Here is a 12,850-nt window from a genome sequence, read left to right on the forward strand (position 1 = left end):
ATTGATGTCTTTTTTGTGTTTTAGAAGTGAAACTTGTTTTAATACTAGTACTTGACTTAAGTGCACATGACATAGTAAACAACTGTTTATTTTTCCTTGAGTATGGTACAAGATCATGTACAGGATGGCTTTGTAATGTTAGCAAAAATAACCTAACCAGCAGTCTAGTACAGTGACATTGCAGAAATCATTACAAGTGCATTACTTGTTAAATTCATGTGATGAAATGATTATTAAATACAGGATTACCTGCAATAAGTGTGGAGTGCAGGCAACTTCCAACAAAGTAGTATTTGGGAACATGGGTTGAGGCCAAATCATTACAGTGTGCTATTTAGTTACAAATTAGATCAAAAGTGGAGGAATGCTACTAGTACTAGGCTATTACATGTACAGTACCTAATTCCGTAAAGCCATTCATATACATTAGCTTGTTATAGTTGGTACAAATGTGTTTCCTCTATAAAGCCTAAAGTATAGCCATCAGATGACAAACTGGTGCCCCTTTGAGCTCAGCTCTTTTACAGACAGGAAAAATAACCGTCGTCATTATACATGTAACTAATGTGGATTTAAACTTGGATGTTAAAAAAACAAAAAGAATGCAGTACTACTACTGTACTAGTTTATAACAACAAGAATGTGCCTACATCATAATGATAAACCTAAAGCATTGCTACTCATTTGATACAATTAAAACTTGTTCGTCTATTATAAGATATTCCTCTGTAATAATCAAACCAAGACAAGAGGTACAGTGTGGTAAACATAAGTGCAAGTGGTACTAGTATTCCAGAGTTCTTTGGTTCATGATGAACCGTTCATGTGAACTACTAAAAGAAGTCTGCTGCCATTGCCCTGCGCTTTGCTTTTCTCCGGACAGGGGGCGTTGCACTGCTGGGTTTCAAAACACCCTGCTCTGGCTGGCGAGAAGAATCATAGGGGATGGCTACAGGTGCAGGGCTCACCGCAAGGCTCCTCTCATTCTTGCGGAACTCTGAAAGTTTGACAAACTTTTTGTTAAGCTTTTCAACGCTAACATATTCTACCATGCCCTTAACAGCAATAAACAACCATAAGTCAGTCTAAAGTACCTTTATCAAATGTAAAATCTGTCAAAATGCATATTTCAGAATAAACTGGACTTACTATTAAGTGGTTGTAAAATAATATGCCTCCTCTGGCTAGCTACCACCTGTAGCAAACTCTCACATTTGCACTATTGGTCAGAAAAATCATAAAAGTTTGTGATAACATTGTGTAACCTTACCTTGTGTGGTATTCTTGGACAGTGCAAATGCAACACGCTTTTTTCCGTCTATTGGCTCAGAGCTGGGAATGGGAAGTCCATTTGATGATGACTGAGAAGGAAACACTTTTATTAAGGACTTCCATGTCAACAGTGGGTGATTACAAAGCCTTGATATCAACTAACATATGCTCTAGAGACAGAAGTTACATTGATACAATGAGGGTAGTATACAATACTAAACATAATTTTGAACCTTCATTTCCTCTCATCATATTACCACAATCATTAATACTTCAAGTACACAAATTGCATGGGGGTCTATCTACTACACACACATATCAACTAAAAGGACAAATCACCTTCTTTGGGGTCTTCTTCAGTTTAGGTTCAGACCTGGGCATAGCTTTGCTGGCAGCTTTTCTGAAGAAGGATGGAGGGGTGACAGCAAACTTTTCAAATGATGCAAAAGCTTCCTTTTGTTTGTTTTTCTTCTTCTTCTTTGGGGAAACTGGACTGGAAGATGGAGACTCATCTAGGCCATCAGCCAGTTGGGGTGTTGAAGATGACTTCCTTTTCTGTTTCTTGACACTGTTAAGGTTGCTGGACTCATTGATGCTCTCTTCTTTGTTGCCACTATCCTCAGTGACCCCCTCAAAATATCGCTTCTTCTTCCTCTTCACCTTGGGACTTTGCTTAGTCTGAGGGGCAGGGGACTGTATAGATGACTGGGCCTCAGCAAGGACCTTCTTTTTGACAGGTTCTTTGCCTTCCAAAGATTCATCAGCGACATTATCTTCTGGGCCAGGTAAAACCACCACTTCAACACAACTGTCATCTACTTTTGCTACTGACTCTACAGCTTCTTCCTTTGAGTCATCAAGGTAGGCCTCAAATGCAGATCGCTTTTTTGGTTTCACTTTACTTTTGGTACCTGCCTTGGCAACTTCTTTCTTCTTTTTTGTATGTTCTGACAACTTTGCATCAGCACTTTCAACAAGTGAATCACCTTGTGATGCTGTTTTGTTCTTTCCTTTTGTTTTTTTCTTGCGCTTAACACTTTTTGCACCCACTTCAGAATCACATGCAATATCACCGTTTGTTGTGAGTTCTTTATCCAAAGTTTGTTCTGCATCATTTTTTGCTTCTTTGTGTTCACCGCCCATCTTTTCCACATCTACTTCTCCAACTGCATTCATACAGTTCATTTCCAAATATTTGCCTTCTCCAGGCTGTTCTGCCTTTTTTGCCCTTTGACTTTGCTTCTTTCTCTTCTTCTTTCTCTTCTTCACATCTTCTACATGCTCATCTTCTCTTAGGATGATGGGCACACCTGGGTCCTTCTTTGGGGCTTTCCTCTTCTGATGTTCACTTTCATCCTCATCAGACTCACTGTCTAACAACTGTAGCAGGTTTTGATCCAGATAAATGCCTAAAAATTGGGAGTAATATTGTTTCAATTGTCAAGTACAGTAGTAGTAAATGATTCAAGAAAGTAAAAAAAATTCAACACATTTGTTAACCGATATCAAATTCATTTCTTACTCTTAGAAACTATCTGTCTGGAGTGCTTCAAAGTTAGTTCAAAACAATTAAAAACATAAAGATGTTTACCTGAGGCAGCGTCTTTAAACCTGAAAAAGAAGATAAAACAAGATCAGACGAAATGAAGACTCAGTACCTGTAAGTGCAAGGTTTAAAATTGACATTACAATATCTATAATAAGTCCTCCCATGTAACACATCAGTGGCTCTTACTTTTTCACCCAGTTGTACATCAACCTCCTGTTCTTGTTGCGAGTGTCCTTCTCACTGGCCAGCATGAACAACTGATCTGCTATGGCTGCATGATCAAACTGTGGATAGATATATCAAGAAAACAATCTAAAAATCTCTACAGATTATCGGATAGACATGAAATCATGTAAGGTTTGCCAGTCCATAAAACAAGAGACATCACCATAACACATGCACATATGACTCAGATGTGGGAAGACACAGATAAGAACACATTCACATCTATATTAGTCTTGTAGCGATTTTGATGAATATAAAACTTTGAGAGGTACTGTTACTTTCATACATGGACAGCAACTTATAAAGCGTACTTTGATACTTTAGCAGCCTAAAAATCATCTTTAAGTTACACTGTACCCTTAAGGTGGCCTTCTCTTCCTCTTCATCATCATCATCATCCTCTCCCTTTGGCTCATCCCCTTCCTCCTCCTCTTCGTCATCATCATCAGATCCTGTTTTCTCCTTCTCATCATCATCCTCTTCCTGCAGTTTTGCAGGAACTGTGAAGTCAGCCCTGCTGATGATCTCATCCAGCACACTGGTACCAATACTCTGCAGAAAGGTCATGCTGGACAAGGCCACACATCCGTTAGAGAAAGGATAACTATTACAGTTACAAGATGGTATCATGAAAGGACAGCTAAAATAACATTGGTGAATTTACATCCATCCATAATACATGGACCTGGTAGATTTAAAAGCATTTAACAGTAATGACCATTGATAGTGTCTCTCAGGTGCCTGTCTGACATTCTAAGCTGCAGTCTACAACTACATCTGTGGGCACTATTGGTACCCCCAGTCTTTTCCACTGCTCTCTTACTGTATGTCACCAAGAAATTGATCTTCCATCTTTAAATTCTAAGAGATGCTCACTGACTTACTTGTCTGACTTCTTGAGTAGCATGAAGTATGGTGTCAGGAATGGTAGTAGCTCCTGGGGACTTAGCTGTGCAGAGGATAGAATAATTCAATATTGTTTGTTACAATTACCTAATTAATGACAAATTACATGATGTAGAGTATATCAATCCACATATATTCTTGTCTTCCTGACTTGAAATTGTCATGAATTCTTCAACATACTGCATGTGTATTGCTGGCATCTTTCATACAAACCTCTTTTCCTCCGACTGCTTCCAGCTCTTCCACCCAGAGGTCACAGATGTGGTATCTGATACCATTGGGAACCTCCTCGGTTGATGTAGACATGGGTCCCTCCTTCATGATGTTCATGAATCTGTCGATCAACCTCGCCTCCCATTGGTTCCTCCTCAGGAATTCAAGACACTGAGACACCATATTTCGAATCAACTAAAGAAAGAACAAAATGACGAATACAATCATTCAGACTCCTCATGGTTCACAACAGATGTTAGAAGTTGCTGCATTTGATTTTATACCGGTATTATTTCTTGTGGAAGACTTAGTGTAATTCAAGATAAATATACATACTTCAACATGCCATATCAATTAACTTTCCAGCTGGTCAAAAACTACACATTGTTTCAAGTGTCTTCTCTACATAATGATCAAACTTGTGATAGTAAAATAACTGCTGAGTTCACAAGGGAACTATAACAAAACTATTTACCATGAAGAACTTGTCCATTCTGAGGTGGTCGATCCCATTCCATTCCCTTATCATGGTCTTGAAGAACACCTTGATGAACAGGAAAACTGGGGAGGTAATTGTACAGAAAATGATATTGAGTTTGTTTGCTGTAAGAAAGTCTGTACAGCAGAGCACGTGAGAGACAAACAAGAGCAATATAGCTTTACCAATTGTACCACTTAAAAAATGTTTACCTGTATCTTCATTCTTCAGACAGTGGAGAAGATTTGACATTGTCTTTGCAAGCTCTTCCTAAAATAAAGAACAGAAAATATTTGTCAATTGCAACATAATGTCCCAGTAAACATGACCTAATCTTGGGAAGTGCATTCTTATTGATACATTGATGAAGGTTAGACATCCAGGTAATAAGATACGCCAAATTAAGTTACTCAAGCAACTGGATAAAATTTTGAAACAGTCAGACGTTTTAGACAGCATCCGCTATCTTTCGTCAGTGACTTTCTGACTGTTTCAAGATTTTATCCAGTTGCTTGAGTACTAGTAACTTTTTGGGGGGCATTCTTATTGATATTAGCACTGGCTTAAAAAGGCTTGCGGGTATTTGAAGAACCGTTTATTTCATCAGTTGTATTACTGATTACATTTTAAATGTTTTTCCAAAGAACATATTTGACACTTTTTTGTCATTTTATCCCCAATAGTTTTGGTAGATATATCTTGAAAGTAGACTTTCCCATGCCGATCCAAGCAAGAGTATATGTTGTCATAGTAAAAATTAAAAATGTACCTGAACCAAGGGCTTGTCTGACATCCACATGCAATAAAACAGTCCCTTCCATATCTTCAGCATGTCATCTTCTTCAAATCCTCCTGAGGCAAGATAAATTATGTTGTCATTGTGCATATAAAAAATTGGACGTTAAGTTTTACAAGATTTGGTGACTTTATACAGTACCAAACTAATTGCCTTGATTAAAATGTCCAACATACTTGTTAGTCTGAAGGTGGTTTCCAAAACTTTTAGCAATCTTAACTGTTGTTAGGGATTGTACAATATATAGCGGGGGCTGGAGTTGGTGCAAAAAAGATCCAGAAAAACATTTGTCCATGGCCCTCCCCGGCTCAATTTCTGTTTAAATGGCATTCTGAAAGGAAAATAAATTGTTGCATAATACTTAATACATGTATATTTAATTTTTTTCGATAGCCCTCCACCTGGATTAAAAAAAAATGCCCTTCCCCCTTCTGAACTAGCCCTCCCGCCGCTTAATATCGCACAGTCCCTTACATGTTTTCAGATAACTTTCAATCATAGGATAGATAAAGGGGTATACATCTACTTTGGTAGGCTTGTGTATGTCAGATAAACATGTGCCGGTGATATACGCCGCACTGCCGCTAACTTCAGCCAAGGATCTTGCTTCAGCCAAGGACGTCTCCTTAAAGTTATAACCTCCATCTTACCAGTGCATCACCGCTCCCACGTGCACCCCCCATATTTCCAGGTCCCAAACTCTCAACCACATGCACACCACTGGATCAGTTTCTTAGGGACTACTCACCGCCCTTTGCCTGGGATCTTGCTTCCAGCCATTGCCGTAACTTCTTCACCGCTTTATCCCGTACTTTTTTCTCGTTTGCCGCCAGGTGTTGGGCAAACTTCACCTCCGGCGCGCGTGCCTGGCCACGCTTCTTCCCGAAAGCAGCCATTTTGCAACCTCGTGGGGTTAAAGGTGAGGACACAAGCCGGAAAACCTCGTATCCAGAACAGCCTGCTGTGATATTTGGCTTAGAAAAATAGTTTGATTTCTGACATCATTCTAGTCTTAATTAAAGAAATTCTACCAGATTTATGGAACTCTTGTTGTCCTAAAAGTGAAACACGTGTTAGGAAAGCGGCACTACCCTGGGTACGAGTTGGTTCGCTGTTCCCGCGAGAGTTGGACCTCGAGGTGGACATTCGTGAGGGGAAAAATGGCGTCTGGAGATGCAGGTTTTCCTACTGCAGCAAAGGTTGGAAACAAGCAGCTCAAGCTCAACCAGGAGCAGGTCGTGGAGGGATTTAACCAGCTACGAGAGCAGCAGAGAGCTGTAGCTTCCAAATGTTCGGAGCTAGAGATGGAACTGAACGAACACAGGTAACGTGATGCATGCAAAGTGATGAAGGGTCATAACGTTAGTAGAAGTATTTATCTGTGCAGAACTGCAAGTATATCTGTGATCTAATTTGAGGATATAGAAGACGAAAGTGTCTTTTTGTCGTTCGTCTGTCAGATAATTTGTTTACTTTTTCATGTACCTACATTTTTTTTATATTTGGCTGCTATTTTTTATAAACCTTGCCTACTGGAATTCCGGGGGAAATGTGTTCCCTTCATGCCCCCCTCCCCACGTAACCAAAGATGATAAAATCATAAAGCAAATGATGTAAAAATTATGAACATAATCTTAACCAGCGTTGTGAACTTGTGACCCATCCTACACACTGCAATTCTCTTACACACTAAATTATGAGTACACAATCCCTATTTGTACACAGCACACTGGGTTGTAGTTTATACAAAATATAGTTTAATCAAGTAATTTAATAATATGAACATAACAATTTTAAAACATGTCCATCCTTAAATCGATGCATCCTTTTTTTTAAATCAAGTATAACAGCATTATGTAAGATTTATTCTTTCCAACGATTAGAATGAAGACAAAAGCACCCGTGGTAAAGTTGTATGTCCTACACTTGTTCTTTATTGTAGGTTAGTGGTTGAAACATTGAAGGATGTGGATGGAGATAGGAAGTGTTTCCGGATGGTAGGAGGTGTGCTGGTAGAGAGGACAGTGAAGGAGGTGTTACCAGCCCTGGAACACAACATGGAGCAGGTAAGGCCATAACTCTTACAGCCTTTTCAGAGAAAATACCCAGTAGTCCCTCTCATGCTTTCACAGCTTCTAGCCTGTGTTTACACAAGCTCTCGGCCGGAGGTTACTGACGGTTACAGGACTGGCCGGCCGCTAGGAGTGCGATTTGTCAGGCTACCAGAGCTTCCAGTTTGCTTTTTACTTCACGTATAATGATGATGAACTTGAAATGTATTTTTTTTGTCATCCTAAATGCAGCTCAGCAAATTGATAGAGTCCTTAAATGCACAAGTGGTGGCAAAAGGCGAGGAGCTGACAAAATACCGGGAGAAGTACAACATCAAGATCAAGGGTGAAGACGATACCAAAGGCACAGACTCATCTGGAGGTGGCAAGGAGAAGCCTGGCACACAGGGCATCCTAGTGTCCTAATGGAGAGGACATCTTAGAGATAGTTGTGTTGTCAGGCTTTGTCAGTTATAGCTTCCTGCTTCCAGTCCTATAAGGAAAACAGAAACAATGAAACTTTAAAGTTACCTGTCTTTATGCAAATGATTAATGATTACTGTATGTCAGCCATTTATGTTATCACTGTACAATGTACACTGGATTCCATTGATTTTGGTGTGCTTCTTGAAAGCTTTTCTAGTCATGGTGCCACATACATACTGTAAGTGGAATTAGTGGACACCACTATTGAAATGTTAACTTGAGTTGGTAAGGAACCCAGTTCAAAAGAAGGCAGTGACAATTTACCAGCTCAGAGGAGTCCAGTTGTAACATGTGATCCTGAATCAAAAGGCTGAGATTGCAGTATATACTATAAAGACAGGAAATCTTTGAGTAGCAAGAGGATTTCAAAGCCAGTACACTGATCATGGTTATGTCTGAGTTATGATTTCTATGGCAATAATTGCTAAACACCCTTGTCAATGAAAATGGTTAAATGAAAATGTTGGCAAATACAAACCCCAACAATGCTGGCTTTTTGTAATATGTGCATGTTGACTTTTGTGCTTGAGTGGTTGGAAGTTTGGCTTATAACCTCACCATGTTTGTTTGGACCCTGTAGAATTCTGTTTTAAATTGAATGGTACAATTTCTGTGTATCCTTTCTTTTGGTTTTGCACAACTTTTCATGAAGATTTTGTATAATGTATTCTTGTGCCTCTCTTTGTTGTCACCAGAACATTTGAATGTAGGTGTGTCTTTCCTTGAATTTCTCTTCTAAACAAATAAAAGAGTGCAGATAAGGTGCTACAGTGTGTGTTTGTGCATCATCTTCTTGCAATATTCAACCAGCTTGCAGAATGCGATCTGCACTTTTCTACCTCTCTTGCCATAGTTACCCATGAGGAAAAATTATCAAGTAAACATGTTTTACCTGTGTGTGATAGTGTGTCTGTTGTAAGTAAAATTAACCTTGGCACCAGCAAAGGCGGAGTGTTGTATAACATACCAATAGCCATAGAATAAGATCTAAGGTGATCTAAAGTACAAATGTTGACTTTTTTCTTCAGATGAATGTTTTTACATAGTCTGTGTTCGTAGTGACTAAATTCTTGAATGCAGCATGCTCAAGATTTATCATAAACATCATTCTTCAGACAAGTAACCTGTAACATGCCATTTTATTTTTAAAAGGATGCTTCACAACTAATACACGTACCACTATGCCTGTTACGACTGGAGATGTAAACTGTTGAAATGAACATAGGATTTTAAGAAGACAGCTGCCCTGATAGCCACATTACAGAATAGAAAACTAATATTGAGCTCCTATTTGAGAAAAATAGGTAGAAAAATAAATCTTAGAACAACAAAGTTTCCAAAACTATACAACTTCTATTTCAAAATAAGAAAAAAACTAGCCTTATTTGCGTCAAGATATGTTCATTGTTAAGTGTCTAGTGCCTATCAAGTCTGTTTCCTTCACTAATACTGTTATCTAACTTTGTCTTGTCATCTCTGCCAGGGAAATTCATTGATACTGGGAAATACTGTATATGCCATCACGTTTTATATCAATACTTAAACTGTAACACCACCATCAGACTCTGATTCAGAGGCACTACCACCACAGTCAGAATCGTACATATTGCCACCACCAGTGCCTGAAAGGTCGGAAGCACCATGAAGAGGATTGGATGCAGCAGGGAAAACAGACACAGGTACAGCGTGGGTACTTCCATATGTTGGTACCATACTGGGATACATGTCCTGACTGTCGGCTCCTGACATGGACTGTGGCTGCTGCTGATGGACACCAAAGTTCTGTTGTCTTTCCTGCTGCCTCAACTGCCTGGAACGCCTTGAGTACTTTGTGACCAGCTTGAATGACTCGGCTTGGAAATCGTCCCACAACTATGAATACAAAAAAGGGACATGCATGAGTAGTCTGAATATAAAATCAAACAGAGACCTTCAGAAGAATACTTTATAAAACAAGAGTTCCACGACCTCATATCTCCATGAACAATTCTGTTCATGCAAATGACTTACACATTTGCATAATATATGCTTGGTCATAAACATCTTTATCTAACTTACACATGTTGCAATATTGACAGTCCTATAATTTTTCAATTAGATGAATTATGGTGTTTTTGCATTAATTATGCAAATTAGGAATTTATTTGCATAATTGGTATCTGTTGACGATCCACTTTCCATAAACTAGGTATGTTACACGTATTTGAGTCTGATAATGGAAAACACTGCAAATATAGATTTTCCTCATTAGCTATGCAAATTAAGTCCCAATTAGCATAATTTGCACTTCATTGTGAACATCTCTATCTAAGCTACCTGCATACTAAATATCATGGAAATCCATCGTTCCTTTGTTCAGTTATTCTCCTTAGAAGATTTTCACGATAACGCCCCTGCAGCTCCAGAGGAAGCTGCTAGGGGGCCCAAACCCACACCACGTCTTCATTACACCACAAGCTATCTGCCACCAAAAAATCAAGACCATAGCACGTCCAGGTCAAGAGATACAAAAATGGAATTTCTGCTGCAGTACCAAGGTCACATACCAGGGGGCCCAAAATCGACTTTGAATTTTGGCTTCACAACACCTGCCCACATACCAAATATCATTGTAATCCATCAAGCGGTTCTTGAGTTATGCTGACTACAGTGGTCCGGAAACACAAACAGTCCGGAAACACAAACAGACAAACAAACAAACAGACAGACACACAGACACACCCAAAACTATATCTCCATTTTTCATGGAGATAACAAAAGTAAACATATCATAATCATAAAGGTATGATTACGTACACTCTCATGGATTTCTGGCAGGCTTGATGCGATCCATGCGCCCCACTGTGTTTTGCTGGTAAGTGAAACCTCTGGCACTGGAGTGGACAGATGTTGAGTCATTTCTGTCCGGAGCCTTCTTGACTCACCAGCTTTGTCTGTAAGTTTATGGTAGCGGGCTAGTCCCTGTTTCAGCTCCTTTTTCCTCCTCTTCACCACAGGTTGATGGTTGGTGTGATGGTTGGTGTAACCACCGGTGGAGGTTCCTGGCTCTCCTGGGGTTGACTGGAGAGAGACAGGAGTGCCTGTCCTGTCCTCATCATCATCGCCATCATTAAGCTCCTCATCAGTACCATCACCATTGAACTTGGGTTTGGCAGTCTTGTCCTTTGCCTAGAAATATGAAATGATATTATGAAATATCATTTTAAATGTTAAAAGCATTGTAATGACATGACATTGGTATTTGAAATAGAATATTGGAATTGGATGCAGACAAGTAAAACTAACAAAACTATTTTTAAGATACCATAATGAAATAAAAGTTCAGTGTCCAAAATGAAATAAAAACTCATACCCACCCTGTTGGAAAGGTGTCTGATGATATGGCCGTCCAGAAAGCCAAACCTCTGAATGATCCATCTCTCCCGGAATGTTAGGTGTTCCTTCTCTTTATATCCCTCCTCTGATAACTTTCCGTACCTTGTCCTCATTGACTGATACCATCTCTTGACTAGGTCATCTGCAAAATATGTAAAGAAATATTTTATAGTAACTAAATGAATAATGGCTGTAAAGTCTGAAAATAAGGAAAATTTTTCAATTCAAACTTTTGTTTTTCTCAATATTTTGTGATCTGACATAGAAGATATTAGACTTTGTCTATAGCTATGCACACATAAGGTTTGTTTCCCATGGTCTTCGTTTGAACTTTGATAGAATTGTTAAACTCTGTGTCCATTATCATTGATTAATGCTGATCATCTACATCAAATCCAAATACTCACTGACAGAGATTTTAAAAATCAGTTAATATACTTTGAGGGGAATAAATCTGAGGGGAATAAATCTGGAAAATGGACATGTTAAGAAACAAAGATATTGCATTTAAATTCAATAATCTTGTTGGCTGTATAACGTTATATGATTTTTACTGTCATACAACACTCACAGTCCACGCCGAGTTCCCTGCCCTTTTCCATCCAGAGCTCTTCCTTCGCCTCTTTACCCTTAAATCCTCTGTTCGCCCTGTCATAAAACTCAGGGTGTATCCGGATCCACTCGGCCAACGCCTCCTCTTCTTCCTCGTTCAGCTCCAGGCATTTAAACGCACCCCCCTTCTTTTTTTCAACGCCTGGCTGGTTCATCTCTGGCTGGTCCCATGAAGTGTTCCACACGACGTCAGTACGACGGCCGTCGGGGTCGCGCTTGATTGTCATCATAACTCCGTCGTCCCAGGCTCTGGTGTGCAGACTGTCTGTGTCGTGAACTGTCGGCATGTGTTGGGGAGCCTTGCTCTTCCGGCGGTCGTTACTCCCATTTGTTTTGACCATTTTCAAGGTTGGCCCTGAGCTTGTACGGCTTAGTACTGAGTTGAAGTCGTTCCCAAATTTGTTGTGAAGAGCACGAGAGTGAAAACTTCACGGAAAGACAGGATGTTTGTGCCACGGTGGCCGAGCAGCAGGCCCGAGGTCAGCAGTCGTGCGGACGTCGTAGGAAGCAGTCGTATTACGTCGTGCTAGACCGTGATGCAGTTCGTGTTTTGGTGTTGCGTCATCTTACTGCTTCGTACACGTTCGTACGGACGTCGTGTATACGTCGTAAACTGTCGTGTTGATTCGTACGAATTCGGGTCGGAAAAATTTTTTCGTACGAGTCTTACTTAGCCTTGAGGAACCACACAGAATCGTTTTAAGACGGTTTGAGAGTAGTCAAAGGCGTGTTGCTAAATACCACTGTCAGTGGGGCTTACCTGGGCTAGTCTGAATGCAATACTTCATAAGGCCACAGCAAGTAATTTTTATGGATGACATCAGCGCGCTCACTAATTTTCGTTGGGCAATATAACTCGAGAAGATACGAATAGATAATGCATTATG

At 39.8% G+C, this 12,850-nt stretch overlaps 3 protein-coding genes across 3 annotated transcripts; 1 reads left to right on the forward strand and 2 right to left on the reverse strand.

The window, feature by feature from the left end:
• Positions 1-72: 72 nt before the first annotated feature.
• LOC136432995 (ribosomal RNA processing protein 1 homolog B-like) lies at positions 73-6,453 on the reverse strand. The gene is made up of 12 exons (XM_066424734.1): positions 6,188-6,453; positions 5,413-5,495; positions 4,856-4,913; positions 4,641-4,726; positions 4,166-4,360; positions 3,931-3,995; positions 3,404-3,614; positions 3,008-3,105; positions 2,864-2,883; positions 1,612-2,681; positions 1,271-1,361; positions 73-997 (listed from the first exon to the last, which is right to left on the reverse strand). Exons 1-12 carry the CDS (start codon positions 6,333-6,335, stop codon positions 834-836), a joined length of 2,289 nt encoding a protein of 762 aa, XP_066280831.1. The 5' UTR covers positions 6,336-6,453; the 3' UTR covers positions 73-833.
• A 98-nt stretch (positions 6,454-6,551) lies between these two features.
• Positions 6,552-8,741, forward strand: LOC136433003 (prefoldin subunit 2-like). The gene is made up of 3 exons (XM_066424744.1): positions 6,552-6,763; positions 7,382-7,505; positions 7,743-8,741. The coding sequence occupies exons 1-3, from the start codon at positions 6,600-6,602 to the stop codon at positions 7,914-7,916; spliced, it is 462 nt and encodes a 153-aa protein (XP_066280841.1). The 5' UTR covers positions 6,552-6,599; the 3' UTR covers positions 7,917-8,741.
• A 355-nt stretch (positions 8,742-9,096) lies between these two features.
• On the reverse strand, positions 9,097-12,485 carry LOC136433000 (uncharacterized). The gene is made up of 4 exons (XM_066424741.1): positions 11,923-12,485; positions 11,333-11,493; positions 10,773-11,144; positions 9,097-9,848 (listed from the first exon to the last, which is right to left on the reverse strand). Exons 1-4 carry the CDS (start codon positions 12,302-12,304, stop codon positions 9,516-9,518), a joined length of 1,248 nt encoding a protein of 415 aa, XP_066280838.1. The 5' UTR covers positions 12,305-12,485; the 3' UTR covers positions 9,097-9,515.
• Positions 12,486-12,850: the final 365 nt, after the last annotated feature.

This window comes from Branchiostoma lanceolatum, chromosome 4 (assembly GCF_035083965.1).
Source record: "Branchiostoma lanceolatum isolate klBraLanc5 chromosome 4, klBraLanc5.hap2, whole genome shotgun sequence".
NCBI lineage: Eukaryota > Metazoa > Chordata > Leptocardii > Amphioxiformes > Branchiostomatidae > Branchiostoma > Branchiostoma lanceolatum.